Genomic DNA, 25,008 nt, shown 5'->3' with positions numbered 1-25,008 from the left:
ACACGTTTGTCAGTTCATTAATCACAAAAAAGGGAGAGATTGGCGGCGGCAGTCTCTGAGGCAGCTTAGCCCATACCTCTACGGATATCAGTAAACTTAGAATCTACTAAGCTTTTCTATAACCTTATTAGTTTGGGAAAAAAATAAAACAAAACAAAACATATTTGACAAATAATATTTTGACGTACGTTTAAAAACTCTCTAAAGGTTATTGTAAAAAAATGTTGATAGGCCAAACCAAATTGCCACTAAAAAGATAAAATCTAAAAATTAAGTTAACTTAAAATGCAAATCATTCAAACCGATATGACTATTTAAAAAATACCTATACACATTTATTAAAACCGTATTTAAGATTCGATCATTTGAACTTTGACATTATTACGTTTTAGTTATTTGTTATCGCTCAAAAATTGAATAGGCTACCGTAGTTTCTATTCCATTAGCGCTCAGTGGTTGATTAATTATTTAATTACTCAAGTGTAACTGTACTTTTACATATGCATGAAACTTTTGAAAAAAAAAACATACAACTAGGAAGGTTTTCTCAAAACATGTCAAATAATGTGGTTTTTGAGCTTTAAATGCAGATTAAAAGAAATCATTGTAACAAAAAAAATACTCCATTGATACTTTACTAACTTCACAGATTGCATAATAATGCATAAAATTATGGTTTATTGAAATACTTGCTGTTTTTTGGGATTAGTGTCGCTTAGAAAGATAACTTGATAAGAAGAATCTTTTTTTAGGGCTCTGTAATGCTTATCCTCCCATTTGGCTAATCGTATGCCAACGTACGATAAAATTGTATGCCATTGTGGTATTACTCCGAAAAAACTTTGTAGCCTACTCTTAGAGAGAAACTTGTCTTTATACTTGTTATTTCTTTGACGTTTGAACTTAAGCAAGGAGTCACACAAAAACTTGCAAGGCTATACCAAATTCGGTAAGCGGTCCTCTGGTTTCAATTGCAGCAATTACAGAAAAATGAGGCAATTAACACCTTGAACATGACGTTGAAATTTGTAGGAAGAAACTAGGAATAAGTCTTTAGCTCACCAGGTTATCCCATCAAAAAAAACAGAGTCTCATCGCATATCCTGTGGAGTTTGTTTGAAATTTCCAGACATGTTTTCGGAAATGGGCATTAGCTACTTAAAGGTTGTAATGTACAAAGTGATTTGCGACACCCAGCTGAGAACAGATACAGAAGCGTGTCAAGGTCTTTTCAAAGAAATTGAAATACAAATAGAGAGTTTCTACGCAATTTCGGATATTGAGATCCTCATTTTATTTTTAAGCACTACCTTATGGTTATCAAAGCATATTTCTCGTAAAACTGTAAACTCCAAAATTAACTTAAAAGTCTTCATGAAAAAATACTTAAAATACACAGAGCTTCATGTTTAACTCTATCTTAAAAAACAAATATCTTTGGCGACGCATATTTTAAAAACATATTTGCTATATTTAGTAGGCCACACCCTAGTACCAGGAGTGATAGAACGGTTGTGGCGGCATTGTCGTGTAGTTGACTTTCGAAGGCGATGAGAAAGCGGCGGCTGCTGCATTGAAATTTTGCGGCATGAAGTGCGTCGTGGGCGTTGGGGCATAATGTGGATGACCCGTGTTAGTGTATTGCCCATGATGTGGATGTGCATGAGGATGGGACGGTGGCACGTGGCCATGCGGGTGCGAATGGGGATGTGCCGTTGCTGAAGGATATGACGCATATTGTGGTGCTGCATGTTGATATGGATGAAACATTTGATGTGCTGCCGACATCTCCAAAGCCTGGCTTGTTGAAGTGATAGAATTGAGCGAGTCCTCCGGCGATAGGGGAGCATTTGGCCGCATTGTTGTCCAGCTGCTATACAGTTGCGGCTGTTGTTGAGTAACAACCGCCGAAGCTGACACCAAATCGGCTGCTTCCACTTTTAAATCAGCAGAGAGATCTTCGCTGTCAACGCTGGCATTGGCCAGTGATTGCGAAGACTCAGCTGGATTTGTTGCATTACTACCTCCACCCACTACTACGGCCGATAGACTGTTAGGTGTGGGCGGTAATTGGCCAAAAGTGGAAGATACCGACTCATTGGGGCTCTCGTTACGTGGCATTGTCTGATGTGGCTCAGATTCAGTGCTGTAAACGGAGCTTATTTGAGATTCATAGCAAGAGGAGGACACTATAAGGTTGGTGCTTGCATTGTTAGCTGTACTAGGCATTATATAGCTGGCTGTACTTGAATTGGCTGGACTGAAAAAATGATGATGCGGAGGTGTATTGGACATGTTGGCACCAGGTGAGAGATTGCTGCCCGCAACTGTAGCCGAGGGTACGGAACTGCCATAGAAATCGTATTGGTGTTGGTATACCGCATCAATTGTGGGCGGCATTAGGGCCATGCTGGCTACATTGGGTACAACACCGACAGAAGAAGTCATCAAGGAGGATCCAACTGGGGGAGTTGTGGAGCCAACACAATTTGCCACCCCAGCGACACTTGTGCCCATCACGGAAGTATTTTGTTTTCGTAAACGAGCACGCCGATTACTGAACCAAACCTGAATTCGAGCCTCTGTCAAATTGGTACGCTGTGCCAGCTCTTCGCGGGTGTAAATGTCCGGATACTGGGTACGCTCGAAGGCTCTTTCTAATTCATCTAATTGGGCAGCTGAAAAGGTGGTGCGACAACGGCGCTGCTTTCGTTTCAGAGCGATTCCTGGTTCACTTTCACAATCGGAGATATCCTCATCAGATGGTTTACTGTTTGCGTTGTTGCTGTGGTTTAACTCTGAACTGGAAGAGCTGGAAGAAGTCTTATTCGATCTTGAAGTGGATAGCTGTTCCCCATCATCAGGTGGAGCATCACGGCCGCGCACCAGGCGCGATATAGCTGATACCGAAGGTGCAGTGCTGCGATCGCAAATGCCTTCACGTATTAGCTTCTCACGAATCTCCCAGGAGAACATTCCAGGATGATTGCGCTTATATTCTTCAATTCGATTCTCGATCTCTGGTGTTGCAATGCGGGGTTTCGAACCACCAATAACTCCGGGACGTATGGATCCAGTTTCTTGATACCGGTTCAAAATCTTTGACACACAGCCATGAGAGACACGAAGTTGTCTCGAGATGACACAAGGTCTAACGCCATCAGCAGCCATCTCTACTATTTTTAAGCGTATGGTATTAGGCAATGGACGACCGTTAATGAAAACTCCACCCAGCTGATTCACACGTCCTTGGCCGCTGTTCATATCTAAGAATTAGAAAGAAGAAACACAAAAGACATTCAGTCGTCAGTTAGGTACGTACACGTAAATAGTGTGGGAAGAGTGCGCGTGTCACTTGATTTACGACTCCTTCACACAATTGACTTCCCGGTATGAAACTAGCGAAGGTCATAATATCCATTAAAGTTAGAGAGAGCAACGGAATTGCTAGGACTCTTACCTTGCATTGAAGAATATCCACTGAAGAATGGTCTGTGCATGGCGGCGGCATATGCTGTCACAGTCATATTATATCTTTAGCGTAAAATGTTTATATTAGTTTCAGCGAATTCGCTAAACTCGCTTCTTGGTTTGCAATATGTTTATAATTTTAGTAGTTTAGATTAATTTTTATATTTTTATGTAAAAATTGCGAAAATTCCGTTTAGCCACGACGAGGAAAATATTTAAGGAAGACGCGTAAATATTGTATGTCTGCCTCGTTGCGCAGTCTTTGCCTAACTGACTTTACAGCGAGAAACAGCCAAGATCATGCCTTTCTGTGAATCCAATGATGTCGGCCATTCGCTTGGCAGGTAAAACTACGCGGACCAATGGCAGCTCGCAAGATGTTGCCTTCTCGTTCTGCCTTGTGTTTTAAGATCAGCCGCCGTTGCTTGTGGGGGCGTCTTGTTAGCATAGTGCACAGGAAATGGAGGCCCGTTCCTAATTCAAAAGCCAATGGGGCTGGAGAGCTTGGATTCTTGTGAAATAAATAAAAATATTTTCTAAGGACCTTAATTAGCAGTCACCACTCTCTCAAAAACGAAATGGGTCAAAGTCGACCAGAGGAAATGAACTGATTCCGAGTCTGTATCAACTAGCATAAAAAGTAAACATTTAAAATGGTACTCCAGGAATTTAACATTTTCTATTTTTCAATTTGCAATTTTTGGCGTTTTGGAAAGCTCTAAATAGTTAATTTTTTAAGATTTTACGTATGAATATACTTTTATGACGTGTTCCCCCACATAAAGCACGCATAATGCAATCGAGTATGCATTAAATAGTTTACAAGCGTAATATATCCTTTATTGATACCTCATTAAAAGTACACACAATTGATTATAGGTATGAATGCTTTCTTTTGTTTAACCGGGCAGTCCAAACAAACTTTTTCTGTCGAACGAAACGGAAGTTAAACAAAATAAATTTCTCAAAGAAATGTGCATTTAAATCTAGAAAGATAAGTAACATATACAGAGTAAATGTATGTAATTGCTAAAGAGGTGTATTAAAGTGTAAGTTATTTTAGTTATTTATAGTCTTTATATGTATATAAGAATGTAGGTATATTATTCATCAGCACGAGGAGATGAGTTCAAAACGCCATGCTGGTTTGTTCATATACATATGTATCTGATCGTTCGCAAGTCTGTCGGTCGGGATGGATCAACGAAAATGCGTTGAAATTTGTCATGTAATCGATATATGTATGTATTTTGCATATGAAATAATATTGCAAAATACTGAAATTCTAGACTGTGCGTCGGAAGTATGGCCGAGCTATGAAAGAGTCATTAATTCAACAACTTTAATCTAAAGAAGTTTGCTAATCTTTTAATTTGTCTACCCATTTTAAAAACATTTGAACATTTTCTTTTTTCGCCGGTACTGCCACACATTCATAACCATATCCTTGTCACGCTGCTCAGACCTACATATATATATAGTAGTGGTGTCTTTTCGTTTTTTACACCATTCTATAAGCCATATGAGTTTTTGATTAATTACACACTTCCACGCAAAAGAACACCAAGAATATAAAGTATCAAATCCACCACGGCTTGAAAGAGCCTCAAAGAAAGCGTTCTATGAGTTAAAATTAATGATGGATATATCCCAGCTGTAAAACGCCAGCGAGAAAATTGGAATATAGGAGACGTGACTAATTCTCTACATCTTTAGCTCCTACTCCCGCAAATGTTTTTGGTTCTGTTGTTATAACCAAGGACAACGGAGGCCACAAGTTAACAAAAGCCAGAGGTTTCTACTGCACGGCTACAGGCTGCTCGTCGGGTTGTCCATTTAGGTTAAATCGACGGGAGAATAAGGTTACATTTACGCCTAGCAGGTGAGCTATGTAAGTAAAACATTAATGTACATATGTAATAAATAAAAATGTTACGTGTCCTTGAACTACATCTTTCTTAACTAAGCTTTAGTATTTATTTTCGCATTTATCATTAAATCAGATGATTCTACCCTTATACAAAGTCAAATACTTGTTGAAAGCCGTGATTATTTTTAAATTCGTCAATTTTCTAAAACAATGAATCCTGAAAGACAACTCATATAACGCTAATTTTGTTCTATCAACCCAAAAGAGGATTGAGAAAGGCCGTTCCATCAGTTGTGGGAGAGAGAAATATATAGAAATAGAATGAGAAAGAACCAATCTTGGGTATGCATCACTGAAGAACCATTGAAACAGTAGGAGGTAGTGACACGGCCATAAACTTGCCTATTTTCAATTCCAGGAAAAGCATAGTGTAAGAAAGTCTGTGTATGTACATATTCAGACTATGAAACGAATAAAGGACGATGCTAAGGGACTTTATATGATGACCACCTAGGGCGCCATGAATGAAAATATCAATTATCAGACTTTCACCAGGATAGGTCCTTCCATACCTGTCTAACTTGCATCTTACGTTTTTGTTTGACTGTGTGCTCAATCAATGGACAATTATTCAAATAATCATTTGAACTATTTGCCCTTTTCCGCGTCTTTAATCACCCTACTTACAAGCTACTTCAACTTCTTCATTCCTTTTTTTAGAGTTTTTAATCAGTCTATTATTATTTAGCATTAGTATTGTATTAGTGACATATTTTGAAATTGATAAAACACCTATGAAAATGTTGTACATCCAGTATATATAATATTTTCCTTGACCAGCAAACCTCAATACAATATGTTATTTCTATTGCCTTACAAAATGAAACATAAAACAAATTTAATAAGTTCATTTCGTATTGTGCATATATATGTATAAGAAAGATATGGAAAATCTTGGGAAGTGTCATATTAAAAAATCCCGTTTTATGAGGCAATGAAAGTGATCTAATTTTACATACATCAACAGGTGTCCCGTCAATAATCGTTTAGTTTTGGCTATTTTGCTCGATTCTTCTTAACTTAATGTTCCATATCGTTATATTTTTCCCTGCTTCTTTCTGCTGTTACCAGCAGTTTTAAGTTTGTGTGTTATTTTTTCGCGAATCGATTCGATTTGCCCCAGAACTAAGGTGGACTGTTGTCACACCATACAACGACCTTGATCGTGGGTTAATCAATGCATGTAATGTAAGTGGTAAACAATTTATTTATACATATATAAATTTGAATTCAATTCGATGTATCGTAAAAGTATAGTTGACTTTCACATTTCTTATAACTTTACAAACAAAGATGCCAATGAACCTTAGACCTCCGATAAAGGAATTTTTAGCTATTGTGTTTATCACAAATCGTACCTGTTAATACTCTTTCATGTAACCCCCAACGTTTAAAATAATTTTAGTACTAGTAATCTACGAGGTTAGTTTACTTAATGCTAAATTCTTTTCCTCGTAAAAGACTGGCTACAAAATAGTCTATAGGAGGATTGACTTTACATCTAATCCGTAGGAAGTTTTAGTAAATACAAACCCTTTACATGGACACAATATGTTGGACCTGCACAGCAGCAGTCAGTTCTAATTCCAAGGATCATAAAAACGGAACAAAATCCCCGTTAAGCATGCAAACAAATGTCAGCAAAATGCCAAGATTAAGAACAGCAACAGTGGCAACAGCTTATAGAGATTTCATGATCCTATGACTTTTGCTAAATATTTTGCACAGAACTTTTTCTAGTGTCGATCTTCAGAGTTTTTGGGCATGATTATGGCGACTAATCGCATTATAGGTCCAAAAAAGGTTTATTGATCAACATTTGTCAGCCAGGTAGCTCGGATACTGAAAAATAATTCGGCTTAACGCAGCTAACGCCCATCCGTAAAACATAGTGGAAGTAGGAGGAACAAGGGGCATTTCCCGGTTGCTGCTGCTCCTTTAGTTGGCTAATTGAAGGCATTAGTTGTTTGTGGGTGAGCAATGCCCTTTCTCGAATTCTCACTTTTATGTATTGTATGCAAATAGCTGAAATTTCATACTTGCGTAGGTTTCAATTGAAACTCAAACTCCGTGGTTCGCCGCACATTCGTCATGGCATAGAGATCAGACATACATGTGTACACACATATATTGTCGTCGTCTTGTCTCGAACTATATCAGAAAGAGGGGTACAAGTAAAAGCAAACGGGAGCGACAGTTCACCCACAAATTTTTAATACAATATTGTAAACTCATTTACTCAATCTTTCTAAACGCCGTCTTTGTCGGCTAAGATCAGAGGCCATTGCACAAATTGATCATTAAACAGAAGGCAGGCTTGAAGGTAGGCGCAACGGCAACATCGTTGTCCAACAACAACAGAGCAACAGTTCAAAATCAAACATCTGGAGGCAAGGCCAGAAAACCTGCTGGCTGGATGCTGGTCTAAGAAAGTGCTGAAGTGCGAGACGATCAAGCCAAACGTCAACAAGATTAATTTGTTTTCTCGGACTGCGTCAAGTGGTTCCATCCATCAGCAAAGCAATCTGCAACCTGTTGTCCCGAACTCAATATACTTCCACTCAGATTAATAATTGCTCTGCATTGTATAGTCGATCAGCACGGAGTGAGAGCATCATCATTAGCTGCTCACAAAAGTAGGTGGCGTTTTTCTCACCGACCTTTTTGGATTTTATTTCTATTAATTTTGATGTAGCGATCTCTCGTCGATAGAGTTGATCTTCGGGCGGCGTTTGCCCCGTCTATTAGCCACGCTTCGCCATCGGATATATGCGAATTCAAATAAAATTATTTAATTCAACATCAACATTCATCAATCAAAACGCATTGAATGATGCGTTTCTGTTTAGAAAATGCATTAAAAATGGAAACTGATAATTTCAAATAACTATTATAAATCGAAACCAAGCACAAACTTTCTTCCAAATACGAAATGTTTTTAAATTGTAAAGCAGCTTCAATTCTACAAAAATTTTTATATTACTTGGTCCGCCAACTTTGAAAAAGAAGCAACCATGGCTAATTGAGTGACAGTGGCTGCAACCGCATACTTAAATTCCGCTTAATCACACCAGAAAAGCGACCCACATCATCTGGAGACGACGACCCGATAACCTCCACAAAAAAAAAAAGAAAAAATTACAACAGACGGAAGGCCTCATTTACATGTGCTTTGATAAAACAGTCGTTGGGTGTCAGAGCATGAAGAGGATCTCGCCTCATTGCGCAATAGCCCATATGAGAGGATCGGAGAAGCAAAAATCAGACTGCCGGTAGGGTGATTTCAAAGGAATATATTCCAGGAAACATATTCAGCCCTTTAATCGCAATTAGCAATGGATCCCAAAAATATCAAAAGGAATGACACACGCCAGAAACTAAACTATTCTTATGTGCATATAAAACCGCATTCATAGTCAATTATAACTACAGTATAAAGTGATCAATATCATCATAAAAATGTTTACTTTTTCACTGGAAGGATGTCCAACAATGTAGAAGAAAAAACCGTGAAATCGCAGTATGGAAATTTTAGCACCAAAAATATATGATGGTGCCAGGTTCCGTTTTAACACTCTTCTCGAGAATCGAAAAGCGCTTCTTGTGTTCAGAAGGCCAGGTATAGCATTTCTAAATTTTCACTTCGGCCAACTAATATACATACATACATATGTATGAATAGTTTGTATAAAAAATATTGTTTTCCGCACTTAAACATTATGCGAAAAAAGAGCGACGACTGAAAAGAAGAAATATAAGTTCATTGAACATTTATGTGTAGGTCAGTTTACGATGCACAGAATATAGAGTTAATAAAGGGTTTTTCCTTTTCGACGTTTGTTTTGACTTTTTGACTCGAAACGTTTCATCTCCAAGAAAAGCAAGGAAATTCAATTCATCCTGACTTTAAGAGCGTAAGCGTAGTTTGTAAATGTTGTTCTTCTGACAAAAATATATTTTCTGCTACCCTTACTAGCATATAAATTTAACTAGGGCTTGTCTCATTAAACTCGTAATTGAGGCTCTAATCTATGCATAATTTTTTGTTTAAGCTCCGCCCATTCATTCAAACAAGAACCGAAAATCCGTCAAAAAACTCCGCCCGCCCCCAAAAAAAAAGAAACCAAGAGAACATAAAATACCACAAAACTCACTGCATGGGCGTATCAAATTTCTCAATTCGTCTTGGCATTTCAGTAAAACTGTGGTTAAAATAGGGAAATATATTTCAACTAACCAAATTGACCATATGAGCGAATGAAAAGGACTTGAGATACTTGGCAGGGTTCCGCACTGACCTTGAAAGCAAATATGAAATGTTGGACTCCCTACTGAAGCAAAGAAAATCCATATGTATTTTGGGTAGATCGGTAAAATTTTGGTTACGGAATTTAGTCTCGCATTAGCAACCTTGGCAAAATGTATTCGCCAGTAGGTGTGCGGTTTGTGTTTTGGTCGCCGATCTTGCACAGCAAGGTGCATGACCTTAGGTGTAAGTCATTATTTAGCGCTGGTTTCGTGTTTCGTAGAATAGTCATAAATATTTTTGGTGATTATATTAGATAATGCTTAAATAATGTCCTTGATTGTTTCATTCTCGAACATACATACTTGCCTCCATGATCCATTAAGAAAATGTTTATGCACCTATACATTTATAATTAATTTTGGAGATATCCAACAACTTTTCCAAAGCAATCCTTCTATTGATTAAGGAAGGGTAAAAAAACAAATATACACAAATAAACACATTTTATGTATTTTTATACCCTTGCAAAAAGGGTATATTAATTTTGGTCAGAAGTGTGCAACGCATAGAAGGAAGCATTTCCGACCATATAAAGTATATATATTCTTGATCAGCACGACGAGACGAGTTCAAATAGTCATGTCCGTCCGTCCGTCCGTCCGTCTGGATCAACGCAAACTCCTCCTACACCGTTGGAGCTACAGAGCTGAAATTTTGCATGTAGGCTTGTATATACTGCAGGCGTTGTATATCTCGGATTTAGCCGGATCGGATCACTATATCATATAGCTCCCATACAAATGGCAAAGTCACGAACTGTGACTTTTCTTAATAACTTCGTTATTTTCTGAGCTATTGTCATGAAATTTAATATTGGTAAGTTAATTACAAATAAACGACTGTGCCAAATTTGATCAAGATCGGGTGACTATATCATATAGCTCCCATAGGAACGATCTTTCGAAAACAGTGACTTTTGTCAATAACTTCGTTACTTTTGACACGATTGCTTTCAAATTAAACATTTGTTAGTTTAATATATCTGTTAATGACTGTGCTGAATTTGATAAAGATCGGGTTACTATATCATATAGCTCCCATAGGAACGATCGGTGGAAAACAGTGACTTTGATCAATATCTTCGTTATTTCCAATGCTAAAATTGTTGAATGAACGTACTGCTCAAACTAATAATAATTGCAAAAACAAACATTCTTTTGCAGATATTACTTGCCAAAAAAATCGAAACTTGTAGAAAGATAAAATATTCTTCAATTGAATTTGAATTGATTTTGAATTTAGTTTAATCACTTCTTTAATATTTTAAAATTCTACGAGCCTAACATCGATGATTTTGCAACACTGTAAAAATATATTGAAACATATTTCACCTGATAGTGGGATTTCTTACCTTATAGTGGGTTTTCCCCTTATAATGGGAGTTTTTAATATATAGTGGGTTTTGTGCACTTTATTCGATTTAGAGCACTGTCGGCCACCCCCACCGGGAGTAAAATTGGAAACAAAAAAATTCTTAAATTCTTACACAATGACCGACGAAAAGCAGAATGGAGATGAATTGAACGATCTTTTGGATAGTAAGTAGATGTTACTTAAAAACGAAGATGCAAAACATTTCACATCTTATGTAATGGACCTTGCCCCCATTATTATTACCTTTGCAGGTGCTCTTCAGGACTTCGATAAGGGAAAAGATGGTGAAAGCGGCAGTGCTAAACAAGAGAAGGCCAAGACTACGGATGTAAATACCGATGGAGGCGAAGAAGATCCTGATGCATTTTTCATGTAACAAAGCGAAATTAATTTAAACTTCAACCACTTGAACTTTGTCTTCCCCACGCCCTCATTATAACAGTGAACAGGCTAAAGTGTTAGCGGATCGTATGAACACACTCTTCGGAGGCCCAGATACCCCATGTGGCGATGTACCACCGTTGCCTCAGGATCCTGACCAAATAATGGCTGGATTTAAGAAAATGGCCGAGGCAGCTGCTCTGACTTTAAGCGGTGAAAATTCGGCAACCGATGACGATGTTAGCAAGTATTCTGATAGCATTTCACAGGCCCTAAAGGGATTACAGGAAGGCAGTGAGAATCTAAGCGCTCCAGCTTCCGATAACGATATTGCAAGCATGTTTGGATCTCTTAATTTGGGAGGGGATGGGGTAAGTAAATTTTATGATAATGAAATAATCAGTGCCGATTTAGAGTCCCGGCCTTGATCCGACACTGTAATTACCTTCTATAAACTAACTATACATTTATGTATATTTGTCTTTCAAACTAGCAGTCAGGAGAGGCCGATGGTAATATGTTTTTACCTTTCATGGAAGGTATGATGCAAACACTGCTTTCGGCAGAGATTTTATTGCCAAGTATTAAAGAACTGCTTGAAAAGTATCCTAAATATTTGGAAGAAAACGATGCCAAACTATCGACCGAGGACAAGGAAAGGTAAAGCAGAATGCTTGCTAAGAAATATCTTATATTTCGTTACTATTTTTGTTAGATTCCAAAAACAGCTAGAGTTGTATAAAATTATCGAAGGACATCTGCAAGCTGAGAGCCCCGAAGATTCCTCAGCAGTTAAACGTGAAAAATTTCGTGTGGTTTTGGATGATATGCGAAAATTGCAAGACTATGGCCAGCCACCTGCGGAGATATTGGCCGAAACTGGGGGAGATTTACCCTTTGGTGATGCCACTGGAAATCCCGGAAATCCTCAGTGTCCCACGATGTGAATAATTGTGGGAATGAGAGAGAGGTAAAATATGGTGATGTGTGCCAATTACTAATTGTTAGTTGTTGAGTGTTACACATTGTTTAGTCCATAAGAAATTCTTTATAAAACTGTATTTTATTTTTAATTCAGACAACAAAAGAAAAAACGAAATATTTGTGGTGGTTATTTAAAAAATTAGAGTTTATCCATTGTTTTATTTGAAAAAAAGAAAAAGCTAATCTAAAGAAAGAATCTACGCCTCGATTCCATGGCATGTCGTTTGTTGCTTATAATCCAAGCATAGTCCCCAGTTTTGCTGTCAAATGTTCCCTCTTGGAGAGATCTCAATTTTAAAGTGAATCTGGGTCCAAGTTCTCTTAGTTTAACTCTTTTTCCCTCCTTATTAAACTCATAGCGATGATGACGAAAGAATATATAGTCCCTCTGATTGTGGAACGTCACAGCTCGGCGACCCCTAAACTCTGGATCGTGATGAAACAATGCTCCTAGCATGCGTCCAACAGTCAGACCTAGACGTGTAGTAAAATTTGTAAGAATGACTTCCGGTCTATGTTTGGTAATTTCTTTGTGATCACGTTTTATATCCGATGTAAGCTTTACATTTGATAATTTAAAATGAGCTGTTGGACCATTAGGCAGATGTATCATCAATAATCCATTGGGTTTTCTTCTATCCTCATTCACTATAACAACATCGGTGAACTCTTCTCGCTCGGCACTCTTGCATATTTTTTTTACAGATGATTTGTTACGGATCTTAACAAGAGCATTGGGAAAAATTCGTGATAGCTCCAAGCCAAACTTTCTGGTTTTTGTAACCGGATTATCGGCAAATGTGATAAGGACTTTGGGCTCATAAGAGCGCTCGAAATACGAACTGAAATCATCTAGCTGCAATTCCTTTTGTAGCTCCTCATTGTCCGAATCATTGAGATCGCCAACTTCGGTTTGATCTTTCTCACGTAGACTCTCGATAGTATGCCCAGGATTAGCAGGAATCCCAGCTTTGCGCCTGGCGCGTCGCTCCTGCATTTTCTTTTTATGCTTCTCCTTTTTCATTTTTCGATACAGCGCCATGCGCTGTTCTTTGTTTTTCATCAAACTCAGGGGATTCAGCACCGGCAAACGAGTTTTCCTATCATCGTCGTCGTCATCTTCATAGTCGTCGTCCTCGTCATCGGAGCCTTCCTGATCAGTGTCAAGTTTTTCAGATTCTGCTGGTTTTAGTTTTCCGTTTTTCTTGGGCGACTCTTCCTCGTCGCTGCTATCGGTGACTTGTCCTTCGCTGTGTATTTCCACATCTTCGGCATCCTGTTGTTGATTCTCTTCAAAACTGGAATCACTGTCAGAATCATCCTGGACCACTGCCTGAGATTGTTTTCTTTTAATTTTAATCATTTTAGTAATATTGTGTACGCAACACGTGCAGCTGGTACTTTACGAGGTGAGTGTTGTAAAACAACTGTATAGACAACGTAGATAACGATAACGCTACTACGACAACGTCGATAACGATAACATTGTTCCGATAATGTCGATAACTATGTTCCAAAAATGTCAGTAACGATAGGTTTGCTCCAATACAAATATCGATAGATGGTCCATCGCTGGTTTTGCAGCACTAGTAGCTAGGCGAACAAAAAAAAGCAGATGAAGGAATTTCGTGTTTTAGAATTATTCAGTGGAGTTGGTGGCATGCATTATGCATTTAACTGTAAGTAAGTTGCTGTTTTTAACACAGATGTCTAATTTTACCTTCTCGCAGACACCAAGTTGCAAGGGGAAGTCGTTGCGGCAATGGATGTTAACACAGTTGCAAATAAAGTTTATGCCCACAATTACAAAAATCCCAAATATTTGAAAACCCGGAATATTCAAAGCTTAAGTGAAAAGGAAGTTAATAAACTGAATGCCAATATGCTGTTAATGTCACCGCCATGCCAACCACACACTCGCCAAGGATTACAACGCGATACCGAAGATAAGCGCTCCTCTGCCTTAAACCAATTATGCTCCCTACTGCCAAAATGCGAAACCATAAAGTACATTCTCATGGAAAATGTCAAAGGTTTTGAATGTTCACAGGCTCGCCAACAGTTTATTGAGGCTTTGCAGCAGGCCAAATTTTACTGGAGAGAGTTTATATTAACACCCACCCAATTTCAAGTTCCCAATACTCGTTATCGCTACTATTGTTTAGCACGAAAGGACAAGGATTTTGATTTTCCTTCGGGAAAGATATGGGAGCAAATGCCTGGGCAAGCGCCTCACCCTACCAATGAAATGGACACAATCTCCTCTCTGCTCGAGCCAAGTATTTCAACCTCCGAGTTTTTAGTGCCTGATGACGTCTTAAAACGAGTCCTGGTCATGGATATCGTAAATTCTGATCAAAACCGTTCAATGTGTTTTACCAAAGGATATACTCACTATACAGAGGGTACGGGCTCAACTTTTACTCCACTTGTGCGGGATGAATCGGATCGGCTGTTTGAAATTGTAAAAGAAATTGATAATGACCCAAATAGAACCAATTGGGAACGATTGGACGTTTTGAGACAACTTAAATTGCGATACTTCACCCCACGAGAAGTTGCTCGCTTGATGAAATTCCCAGAATATTTTGATTTTCCTCCAGATATAACAAACCGACAAAAATATCGTTTACTTGGCAATAGCATTAATGTCAAGGTTGTGGGTGAATTAATTAAATTATTGACCACATAATCATGTCTTCTTTGATTTTATGTTTAGCAAAGTCAACCGGATATTGGGGGAATACTATAGGAGGGGTTTAATAAGACAGATTTCTGTCTTAAAGATGCTATATCAGAGAACATTCCTGACAGTCGCTGCCTTAAAATTTAGTTAGTGGTAAACAAAGTCAAGCATTTTAATTATTTTGAAATTTCAAATTAACTGTCTTATGGTCACTCTAAAATCTACAATAATCTCTGAAAATGAAGTTTAGTTATTTTTTCGCTTAACGATGTTTGCATTATTCGATCTCAGTCCGATTGTTTAAAGTAATATAATAAATTTTTAAAGTAGTTGTGTTTTAGAAAAGAGAATTGGCATAGCTTATTCAATTTTTTAAATTAAATCGTTAATTTATGAACAACCAATTTAGCGGGATTTTTTAGCGGTATAAAAAATTTAGCTTCTCCCATCACTTTTGCTCATCTCCAATTTAATTAATCAACGAACTAGTGCTGCGAAAACACTCTCATTAATTATATTTCCAAATATTATTAATTTTAAACCGGCTTAGAAATGATACCCAAAAAAATGCCGGTCAAGGATGCTCATATTGTTAAAATAGCGGTTGAGCGTGAGAACCATATGGCCCAGTTGATAAATTTAGATCAGAGACATCCTCTTGCAAGTGAGTATTATGCATAATATTAATCTATGTATGTATATATACATATGTACAAACATAATTGAAACCTGCACGGATTGCAATGATGCATAATTATTAAAAGTGCACAATTGCACGGAAATGCATACATTAAACCCCTGTATTCTTACCTTAAGTGCGAACTCTAACAAAGGGCAATCACGAAACAGAAAAACAACGCCCTTTTTCTCTTCTCGCTAAAATGCAAGAGCCTCCTTACTCTCCACAACTAAACGAATGTTAAATTTCAGGCAAAATCCAGGAAATCTGCAATGGTTGGTCCATCAGTGACCATCAGAACTACGCTTTGCAATTCTGTGAGCCAAATAATCAAAAATATGTCACAGAAAAGAATCGCAATGAAATCAAAAATGGTTCTGTACTGCGCCTTCAGTATTCACCCTCGAAAACTGCTAGTGATGCTTTGGAAACACTACTCAATGGAAATTCCCAAGATAAAATTCAACGTCTCAAGGATTTGAGATCTTTAAGCTTGGATCATACTTTTGCCTTGGAATTTATCAAGGAAAAGGGCTTGGATATTCTCATTAAAATGATTGAGGATGTGCAGCAGAAAGAGGAGGAGATTCTAAAATATAGTTTGGCCAGTTTTGTAGAACTAATGGAACATGGCACTGTCTCTTGGGAGGTTCCTGAAAACTCATTTGTTTCGCGTAATATAGAAATCGTGAGAAATTTCCAGAAATACCCAACAAATTGCACAGAAAGTGCACTTTCAAATCTAGAAAACATTGTTCAGGCCAGCAGTAAATGTATCCTCGTAGCTGATCAAATAAAATTGCATGACATCTTGCTCCTACTGCAGGAAGTTAATTCACCGGTAATGCGTCAGAATGCCATAGCTTTGCTGAATGCCCTGTTCCTAAAGGCGGATGAGCCACGTCGTCGTCGGATTGCCGAAGAAATTAGTGCCAAGCAATACCGTTTGGCCCTTATAGGTAACGGATTGAGCACTGAAATGACCCATCAGTTATATGTATTGCAGACCCTGACCTTGGGTCTTCTAGAGAAACGTATGCGCATGAAAATGAATGCCCAAGATCAGGATGCCCACGAGAAAATCAAAGAATTGCGGCGCATAGCATTTGACGATTATGCTGGTTCGTTAAATTTAAATGATGAGCATTTACGTCGTGGAGGCGGTGGAGGAGGTAGTGGCGGAACGGGTAGCGGTAGTATAAATTTTTCCCAATATTATAAAAAATTAGGATTTAAATGCGACATAAATCCAACTCAGGACTTCATGGAAACACCGCCAGGTTGGTAAAATGTACTCCCAGACTAAAGATAAACATTTGTTAAACAAAAAAGTTTTCTATATTTAGGAATTTTGGCCTTAGACTGCATGTATTACTTCGCTCGCAATTATACGCAACAATATGCTAAAATTGTCCACGAAAATTGTCGTGCGGATGAGCATGAATGTCCTTTTGGACGAACTTCCATTGAGTTGGTAAAAGTTTTATGCGATATTCTTCGCATTGGTGAACCGCCAGCGGAGCAATCTGGAGACTTTCAGCCTATGTTCTTCACACATGATTCACCATTTGAGGAATTTTTCTGCATTTGCGTTATTACTCTAAATCGCACTTGGAAGGATATGCGTGCGACTGCCGAAGATTTTAGTACCACCTTTAGTGTGGTGCGTGAGCAAATCCAACGTACTTTAAAGTGTCGTCCAGAAAATCTGGAGGATTTTAGAAGCAAAATAGCTTTGCTGACATATCAACAGATAACCACATTACGTCAACAAGAGCGTACATCCAAGGAAGAATGTGATTCAACGGCGTCTGCTATTGTAAAGCTTAAGGAAAAAATATCGCCGCATATTTTAGAACTTATTAAGCAGCAACGCTTGTCGTTTTTGGTAGAGGGTGTGTCCCACTTGACTATATTATAAATTTTGGTGGTATTAATTTTGATACTTTATTCTCAGGAACTCGCTTCTCCAAATACTCACGTGGAACTCGCACAAAGGATAAATTTTGGTATGCCCGACTTTCGCCAAATCACAAGGTCATTCATTATGGTGACTGTGATGAGAAAAATATACCAACTCTCGAAGAGTTGCCGAAAAAGTTACCCATCAGCGAAATTAAACAACTGCTAGAGGGCAAAGAATGCCCACATATGAAAGAGAGTCGCCGCAAATCGGCTGTCAATTTGGCCTTTTCTATTAGTTTTGAAAATACGGATCATTCCACGTTGGATTTTGTAGCACCAGATGAAAGTATTTTTAATTACTGGACAGATGGTATTAATGCATTGCTATGTCAGGAAATGACCAGCAAACAGAAGAACGAAGATTTTGACACTTTGCTTTCTATGGAAATTAAATTGCGTTTGCTAGACACAGAAGGCGTGGATATAAGCAAAGATCCTCCACCCATACCAACAGACCCAGAGAACTACGATTTTTGTTTTGAGAGTTAAACTGTCGGCACTTGGGGACTAACAAATACATGCTTGTTGTTAACCTCAATTAATATACATACATACCAAAGTGTAAACCATTCGATATACATTACATTGATGTCTATGTTATATTCTTCCACAATTCGGATTTCCCTTTTTTTTTATCTTATTTAGTATTACTGCGCAATTTCCCAACTGAACAAACACATTAGCCGTTTAGTAAACATTTTACATGCAATTTTTTAATTTTATTTAGTACATATGTAATTATTCTCTATAATATATTTTTTTGTACAAAAACATTTAGAACAAGATAAGCATTTTTTATATTTAAGGGCACAATTTGATAACAGTAAGAAAAGCTAGCTAGCTATAGTCCTCGGAATGCCGAAGTGGTTTAAAGGATATACATACTTTATAATTTGATAAACTTCTAGAGCAATGACGATGTGTGTAACTTTTTAAAAGTCAATTCCAGCTTATATCGTTCGTCAATTGTAGATAGAAGTGCAAAGTATTCCTAAAAAATATGTTTTTCGTTTTACCTCATCTAGTTATCCCTAACTAAGCCTTAAGCCTGAGATTGGGAGCAAATTCAAATGATCGACAGCAATCATGAATACACGAGTTTAGCATAAACATGCTGCCGTTTCTCTTAATATTATCCACGAACAGTTACCTTACGCCTCCGTGCTGGAGCTCGCTCCTAGATCCTTAATCAAATATTATCCTCTAAAAGCAAATCATTGTCATCCCCCCTATCTGGTAGACAGACAAAGAACTCCAGCAAATTGAGTATGGGTCCGCGCGAAAATGGATTCTGATAGCGTCCGCGTTTGTCACGCAGATATGGATATCGTTTATAGTTGAACATCTCATTTGTGGTGAGATTCATGCAGGCATGAAGAATCTATACAAAACATTAATAGACAATTAAAAAAGGTATTTGTACTATATTCGTAGACTTACCGAAGTGCAGGTTAAAATCCAGCCCAAACCACAAAAAACAACTGCCTCGATTAGGCCCAAAACGTAGAGCAATGTAAATCCTTCAATCATCACACAGTAGCAAGCGAAATATATGGTAAATGAACAATTAACAGCCACCGATAAAACAAAAAGAAAGAACCACATGCGATTCCTTAAGCCGACACAATTGTATATAAAGGGACAATGATGATCAAAGTAAGATACACAACGATTGCACACACGGCAATGTTTGGCCCGGAGTGGCCGCAGACAACGGCAACTGTGACACAGTCGTGTGAGCATAACATTTCTTTTTTTTAACTTGTCAAAGTACGGAATTTGCTTAATGGCTCTATAGTAGGTATCGGAGCTTAAAGGTATATAGCCAGGATCTCGACGATTGGCTATCGCCCAACTTATCCACATTACAGCATTCCAATATATAAAACAATAATGGGAACGTCTTAAAATATTCCAAGTTATAGGCAGGGCTCGTATCATATACATTGGATACCCCCAGAGTAGAACAGAGAAGAGAAAAAGAAATAGAGGACCCTTAGAATCGCCGGCGCCACCAAATATCCAACCCCAACTCTCAGAGACAGAGGGAATCCATCGTGATTTCTTTTTAACCTCTCCATATAGAAGTCGTACAACATCCTGATGCTGATGTGCCTGGGCTAGCATTATTGGTGTTTTGCCATTTTTATCCCTTGGCTCGAGATCCAACTGAGATTTCTCGCACAGAAGACGCACACAGGTCATATTACCCGAGAGACAGGCTAAATGTAGAGGTGTGGAACCAAAGTTATCAGTTTTTTGAAGCTCCACTCCCGAATACATTAAAAGACGCATCAGATCTGCGTGTCCTTTGTAAGCTGCCCAATGCAGTGCTGTGTCACCATTAATGTCCGTCAAATTGTTCAAAGCACCCATTCCCAGCAAGTATGCGGCCGTCGCTGTCCGGTTATACATGCAAGCCAAGTGAAGTGGGGTTAAGCCTTTAAAATCTGCGGCATTGACAGCTACCCCCGCTTGAAGCAGCACCTGAACGACTGAGGCATGTCCTTTGCGGCAAGCCCAATGTATGGGTCGGGGTCCTTGAGTACCCAAGCAGGGCAGATCTATGGGTGCGGAACGTTCAATCAAATACCGCATTAGTTGAACGTGTCCATTTAAAGCTATCCAATGGGCTGGTGTATAGCCATGACGATCACGAGCCGATAAACACTCCATTCCAAATTTATCCACTAACTTCTCAACTTCGCTGACCTCTCCGTTTTTAATAATATCAAATATGTCATCAAGATTGACAGTGGCTCCATCGGCACCTTCAAAAATCAAAACACTATCATGTTCTTCTTGGCTAACTCCATCGAGAGCCCCGTCATCTGGGTGATCATGATGACCATCCTCTTCGACCATATTGCAAGATGCAGACGAGGCTGTCAGGGGCAGCGCCCATATGCTACGGGCCGCCGCCCCCCCGGGACTAGGATGCACTTTGCTGGAAGCCACGTTGTAGAATTCGAATTCAACACCCGGTGGCGGTTGATGATGTAGAGGATTCTCCAGTTTTGCTAGCTTTTTCGCAAACTGCAAATTGTAAAAAAAATGTAAATTCTTCTTGATAATCGGAAGGTAAACACCACGAGCTCGTGAAATTATGTCAGCAAAGACTAAAAATCAATAATTTCTTCGAAAACAGGACGATAATTAAGGCCAACTTCGAATTTCGAATTGCCGCCAAAGCTTTAGTAGCTGGAAGTTACTGACTTTATTGTAAATTACATTATAAATACAGCGGTCGTACATTGAAAAAGAATATTTAATATTTTAAGAAATTTTTTCCGGGAACGTTTATTGTAAAAATTTTACTTTATTTAAATTTATTATTTATTTGAAGTCATTAAACACCATGGCATCCCTTACTAAGTGTTGTAAAGTCAACAAAAATTAGAGCAGGCTCTCAAGCAATTTTACAGTTTACAGCACTGGTAATCTTAATAATGGTTGACAACGTGGTGCCGGAATTAAATAATTTGGACTTAAATAACCAAAAGGCATGTTAAATCCATTTGATATCCTTCAGAAAGTTTAACAAATAACAAAAGTTTTAGTGAGTGATGTTGAAATTGTTGAATCAAGTAGGCAATCATAGGAAACGAATATCATTAAATTTCCTAAATCACACTGACAGAGCCGTAAGCAGAAACTACAACAACAAAGCCCAGCAGCAGCATCCCTGCCAAAAACTACTACAACAAACAGTTAAAGATTTTCGAGGAACTGATCGGTGCTACGCAACTTTGGTTGGTGTTCTTCTGTCCCCTATTGTTTTCTAAGTCAAACAGTTTTCCCCAGTTGTATAAGTAAAGTGCACATGCTTGTTTGTGTTTATAATAAAAATGAATCACGGCAATTTAAAAAGTGGCCACTGCTCCGGCCACTAATATTCGGCTATTGTCTGTGACGTCATAAACTCCATTTGGCTTACTCATTTTGTCAACTGACTAAACACTGCTGGGTCATTGCATCAGTTTTTGTTTTGTTTTAAGTTTCGGAAGAAAAGTGAACATTTAAAAAGATAAAGAACCACAAAAGTATTTTGGTTATTGCTTTTGTTTCGTTAACAATTGTTTAAACAACTACAACAGACAGCAATTGATAGTAGATAACGAAAAAGAGCATTTAAAGCAATTGCTTGTCTACGTAGGCAAAAAAAAACACTAAAATTTAAGTTTTTATTGATTTTCCATCCTTTAACCTTGTAGGCATCCAAAATGAAGAAGGAGAAGAAACCTGCTGCTGGCGGCGGTGACATTCGCAAAGGTAATTTTAACGGAACAAAGCAAATTCAATCTTTATTCTTATAAAAAATGAAATACTTTTAAAAAATTTAAATACTTTTTTCCAGAGCTTAATCCCTGGCCAAAATATATTGAGGAACGCAATGTCTTTTGGGAGAAGTGCAAGGCCGAATATCAGGCCGAATTAGCTGCCAAAACGCGAGAGGCGATTAAAGTAACGTTGCCTGACGGCAAGCAAGTTGATGCAACTTCATGGGAAAGCACACCCTACGATATTGCCTGTGTCATAAGCAAAGGATTGGCTGACAACACAGTGATATCAAAAGTAAATGGTGAAGTCTGGGACTTGGATCGTGTGCTAGAGGGTAATTGCAAATTGCAACTACTTAAATTCGATGATCCTGAGGCTCAGGCCGTTTTCTGGCATAGCTCGGCTCACATTATGGGCGAAGCAATGGAGCGTTTATATGGTGGACATCTTTGCTATGGGCCACCAATTGACGGTGGCTTCTATTATGATATGCATTTGGATGGAGAGGGCATCTCTACGAACGATTATGGTGCCATGGAGTCGTTGGTTAAGCAAATTGTCAAAGAGAAACAGATCTTTGAGCGTTTAGAAATGAAGAAGTCTGATCTGTTGGAAATGTTTAAATACAATGAATTCAAAGTGCGCATTCTCAATGAGAAAGTGACCAGTGACCGGACCACTGTATATAAGTGTGGGTCATTAATTGATCTCTGCCGTGGTCCTCATGTGCGTAACACTGGAAAAGTGAAGGCTTTGAAGATTACTAAAAACTCCTCGACCTATTGGGAGGGCAAGGCCGATGCGGAAAGTTTGCAGCGCGTCTATGGCATTTCGTTTCCAGATCCCAAACAGTTAAAGGAATGGGAGAAACTACAGGAGGAGGCAGCGAAACGAGATCATCGTAAAATTGGACGCGAACAGGAGCTGTTCTTTTTCCATGAATTGTCACCAGGATCATGTTTTTTCCAGCCGCGTGGAGCACACATCTACAACACTCTGATGAATTTTATGAAAGCGGAGTATAGAAAGCGGGGCTTCCAGGAGGTAATCTCGCCTAACATCTACAATGCTAAATTGTGGATGACCTCCGGTCATTGGCAGCATTATGCTGAGAATATGTTTTCTTTTGAAGTGGAGAAGGAAAAGTTTGCTTTGAAGCCAATGAATTGTCCCGGCCATTGCTTGATTTTTGATAATCGAAATAGATCCTGGAGAGAATTACCTTTGCGAATGGCTGACTTTGGTGTTTTGCATCGCAATGAATTGTCTGGAGCTCTTACTGGCTTAACTCGTGTGCGCCGTTTTCAGCAGGACGATGCCCATATTTTCTGCACACCTGATCAGATTAAGAGCGAGATGAAGGGTTGCTTGGACTTTTTGCATCACGTTTATAACATTTTTGGGTTCTCTTTCCAACTAGTATTGTCCACTCGACCCGAGAAATATTTGGGCGAGCTGGAACAATGGAATGATGCGGAAAAGGCATTGGCCGAGTCCCTTGATGAGTTTGGCATACCGTGGAAAGAAAATCCCGGTGATGGCGCCTTCTATGGTCCTAAAATTGATATTACCATTATGGATGCTTTAAAACGGGCTCACCAATGTGCCACTATTCAGTTAGATTTTCAACTGCCAATACGCTTCAATCTTAACTATATTGCAGATGATGGAGAAAAGAAGCGTCCAGTGATTATTCATCGGGCTATTTTGGGCTCTGTAGAGCGCATGATTGCCATTCTTACCGAAAACTATGCCGGCAAATGGCCCTTCTGGCTTTCACCGCGTCAAGTGATGGTTGTTCCAGTGGGTCCTGCCTATGATGAGTATGCTCAATCAGTACGTGAACAACTCCATGCCGCCGGTTTTATGAGTGAAGCCGATTGCGATGCTGGCGATACGATGAACAAGAAGATACGTAATGCTCAGTTGGCGCAGTTTAACTTTATTCTAGTGGTGGGCGACAAGGAGCGATCCTCCAATACAGTTAATGTTCGTACGCGCGACAACAAAGTTCATGGCGAGGTCTCTGTTGCTGAACTCATTTCCAAATTGCAAAAAATTCGCAATGAGTTTATTACAAATGAGGATAATTTCTAATTGTATGGATTCATACTTTTGTCTCTATTCTATTTATATCTACTATATATTAAAACTTAATCTTTGCAAAGCAAACAGCAACTAGGGACGGCATTTGAATTTTCTTCTTGATGTATTTGTGCTTATGTGAAGTACCGAATATCCTGAAAAAAATAAATTAAAGAAAACAATTTTAATATTACTAATTTATATACATATGAACTACAAATTATGTTGAGTTTTGTTAACCGACTGCGCTTCCACATAAGTTTGTTAAAAGTTAATCAAGGGAAGCTTTGATATAAGCGGAATATCGTTGTAAACGTCATAACTGTATATGTACTATTACACGTTCCATACAGCTTCATAGCTAGGCATTTGTAATGGATTAACGACGAAATGGTTATGGCATTCTGACTAGCTGTACGCAATGTGGTTTCCTCACCATGATGAATCAATTCAAATTAATGTTTGTCATACCCGTTTTCAGCTTTCCTTCTTTTTTTCTTGATAAGATAAGGTTTGGCCACAATTACACAGCAGCCCAGACCTAATGGAACTTACCATGATTTGGGCATGGCCATTGAGTGATTCATAAAGAAGGCGGCGCTTTTAAGATTTTGTTTGATATTACAAATATTGTGTATGGGTTTTTTTTCTTTATTTTTTGATTTATTAAAAATTGCAATCGTGTTTTAATGATCTAATTGTGATTTTCGGATCCCAAATTTTGAAAGCTTTGAGTCTAGAAATGCACAAAACTTTCTCTTGCTAATCGAAGCCAAAAATCTTGTAATGTTTACTTCGCATGTTTTTCTGTTCTTGTTTAATAAAAATACATAATTTATATATTATATATCCATTCATAAGAT

At 38.4% G+C, this 25,008-nt stretch overlaps 7 protein-coding genes across 9 annotated transcripts; 4 read left to right on the top strand and 3 right to left on the bottom strand.

The window, feature by feature from the left end:
- Positions 1–1,259: 1,259 nt before the first annotated feature.
- On the bottom strand, positions 1,260–3,752 carry LOC6646594 (segmentation protein paired). Its single transcript, XM_002069189.4, has 2 exons — positions 3,461–3,752; positions 1,260–3,266 (listed from the first exon to the last, which is right to left on the bottom strand). The coding sequence occupies exons 1-2, from the start codon at positions 3,525–3,527 to the stop codon at positions 1,489–1,491; spliced, it is 1,845 nt and encodes a 614-aa protein (XP_002069225.1). The 5' UTR covers positions 3,528–3,752; the 3' UTR covers positions 1,260–1,488.
- A 7,382-nt stretch (positions 3,753–11,134) lies between these two features.
- On the top strand, positions 11,135–12,564 carry LOC6646595 (peroxisomal biogenesis factor 19). Of its 2 annotated transcripts, none has more exons than XM_002069190.4 (5): positions 11,135–11,248; positions 11,336–11,456; positions 11,527–11,836; positions 11,962–12,125; positions 12,181–12,564. In XM_002069190.4, the coding sequence occupies exons 1-5, from the start codon at positions 11,200–11,202 to the stop codon at positions 12,410–12,412; spliced, it is 876 nt and encodes a 291-aa protein (XP_002069226.1). In that variant the 5' UTR covers positions 11,135–11,199; the 3' UTR covers positions 12,413–12,564. The 2 variants fall into 2 exon arrangements, with proteins under 2 accessions (XP_002069226.1, XP_015033047.1); XM_015177561.3 differs by having other exon boundaries at positions 11,959–12,125.
- A 24-nt stretch (positions 12,565–12,588) lies between these two features.
- On the bottom strand, positions 12,589–13,885 carry LOC6646603 (probable ribosome production factor 1). The gene has a single exon (XM_002069191.4). The coding sequence runs from the start codon at positions 13,810–13,812 to the stop codon at positions 12,634–12,636; it is 1,179 nt and encodes a 392-aa protein (XP_002069227.1). The 5' UTR covers positions 13,813–13,885; the 3' UTR covers positions 12,589–12,633.
- Positions 13,886–14,010: 125 nt separating this feature from the next.
- Positions 14,011–15,163, top strand: LOC6646604 (tRNA (cytosine(38)-C(5))-methyltransferase). Its single transcript, XM_002069192.4, has 2 exons — positions 14,011–14,128; positions 14,180–15,163. The coding sequence occupies exons 1-2, from the start codon at positions 14,065–14,067 to the stop codon at positions 15,139–15,141; spliced, it is 1,026 nt and encodes a 341-aa protein (XP_002069228.3). The 5' UTR covers positions 14,011–14,064; the 3' UTR covers positions 15,142–15,163.
- Positions 15,164–15,597: 434 nt separating this feature from the next.
- Positions 15,598–18,564, top strand: LOC6646596 (engulfment and cell motility protein 1). Its single transcript, XM_002069193.4, has 4 exons — positions 15,598–15,799; positions 16,066–17,094; positions 17,161–17,709; positions 17,772–18,564. Exons 1-4 carry the CDS (start codon positions 15,688–15,690, stop codon positions 18,266–18,268), a joined length of 2,187 nt encoding a protein of 728 aa, XP_002069229.1. The 5' UTR covers positions 15,598–15,687; the 3' UTR covers positions 18,269–18,564.
- LOC6646597 (probable protein S-acyltransferase 23) lies at positions 18,518–21,047 on the bottom strand (the record flags this gene model as incomplete). The annotated part of the gene is made up of 3 exons (XM_023178144.2): positions 18,518–19,160; positions 19,220–20,815; positions 21,033–21,047. Coding segments are annotated over 3 exons (1,803 nt in total), but the record flags the coding sequence as incomplete, so codon positions are not given.
- Positions 21,048–21,208: 161 nt separating this feature from the next.
- LOC6646621 (threonine--tRNA ligase 1, cytoplasmic) lies at positions 21,209–24,333 on the top strand. 2 transcript variants are annotated; one of them, XM_023178161.2, is made up of 3 exons: positions 21,209–21,282; positions 21,994–22,051; positions 22,137–24,333. In XM_023178161.2, the coding sequence occupies exons 1-3, from the start codon at positions 21,229–21,231 to the stop codon at positions 24,155–24,157; spliced, it is 2,133 nt and encodes a 710-aa protein (XP_023033929.1). In that variant the 5' UTR covers positions 21,209–21,228; the 3' UTR covers positions 24,158–24,333. The 2 variants fall into 2 exon arrangements, with proteins under 2 accessions (XP_023033929.1, XP_002069231.2); XM_002069195.4 differs by lacking the exon at positions 21,209–21,282 and adding an exon at positions 21,368–21,531.
- The last annotated feature ends 675 nt before the right edge of the window (positions 24,334–25,008 follow it).

The sequence above is a fragment of the Drosophila willistoni genome (genome assembly GCF_018902025.1).
Source record: "Drosophila willistoni isolate 14030-0811.24 chromosome 2R unlocalized genomic scaffold, UCI_dwil_1.1 Seg167, whole genome shotgun sequence".
Taxonomy (NCBI): Eukaryota; Metazoa; Arthropoda; class Insecta; order Diptera; family Drosophilidae; genus Drosophila; species Drosophila willistoni.
This window is presented reverse-complemented; position numbering and strand designations above follow the sequence as displayed.

What these genes read in the sequence shown, in the direction of transcription:
- LOC6646594 (XM_002069189.4), bottom strand. Translation starts at nt 3,527, where the DNA reads ATGACTGTGACAGCATATGCCGCCGCCATGCACAGACCATTCTTCAGT. An exon ending in TGGATATTCTTCAATGCAAG is followed by an intron (nt 3,267 to 3,460) that starts GTAAGAGTCCTA and finishes TCTAATTCTTAG; the next exon opens with ATATGAACAGCGGCCAAGGA.
- LOC6646595 (XM_015177561.3), top strand. Translation starts at nt 11,200, where the DNA reads ATGACCGACGAAAAGCAGAATGGAGATGAATTGAACGATCTTTTGGAT. An exon ending in TTAATTTGGGAGGGGATGGG is followed by an intron (nt 11,837 to 11,958) that starts GTAAGTAAATTT and finishes CTTTCAAACTAG; the next exon opens with CAGTCAGGAGAGGCCGATGG. An exon ending in TCGACCGAGGACAAGGAAAG is followed by an intron (nt 12,126 to 12,180) that starts GTAAAGCAGAAT and finishes TATTTTTGTTAG; the next exon opens with ATTCCAAAAACAGCTAGAGT.
- LOC6646603 (XM_002069191.4), bottom strand. Translation starts at nt 13,812, where the DNA reads ATGATTAAAATTAAAAGAAAACAATCTCAGGCAGTGGTCCAGGATGAT.
- LOC6646604 (XM_002069192.4), top strand. Translation starts at nt 14,065, where the DNA reads ATGAAGGAATTTCGTGTTTTAGAATTATTCAGTGGAGTTGGTGGCATG. An exon ending in CATGCATTATGCATTTAACT is followed by an intron (nt 14,129 to 14,179) that starts GTAAGTAAGTTG and finishes ACCTTCTCGCAG; the next exon opens with ACACCAAGTTGCAAGGGGAA.
- LOC6646596 (XM_002069193.4), top strand. Translation starts at nt 15,688, where the DNA reads ATGATACCCAAAAAAATGCCGGTCAAGGATGCTCATATTGTTAAAATA. An exon ending in TCAGAGACATCCTCTTGCAA is followed by an intron (nt 15,800 to 16,065) that starts GTGAGTATTATG and finishes GTTAAATTTCAG; the next exon opens with GCAAAATCCAGGAAATCTGC. An exon ending in CTTGTCGTTTTTGGTAGAGG is followed by an intron (nt 17,710 to 17,771) that starts GTGTGTCCCACT and finishes CTTTATTCTCAG; the next exon opens with GAACTCGCTTCTCCAAATAC.
- LOC6646621 (XM_023178161.2), top strand. Translation starts at nt 21,229, where the DNA reads ATGGTTGACAACGTGGTGCCGGAATTAAATAATTTGGACTTAAATAAC. An exon ending in TGGACTTAAATAACCAAAAG is followed by an intron (nt 21,283 to 21,993) that starts GCATGTTAAATC and finishes TTAACCTTGTAG; the next exon opens with GCATCCAAAATGAAGAAGGA. An exon ending in CGGCGGTGACATTCGCAAAG is followed by an intron (nt 22,052 to 22,136) that starts GTAATTTTAACG and finishes ACTTTTTTCCAG; the next exon opens with AGCTTAATCCCTGGCCAAAA.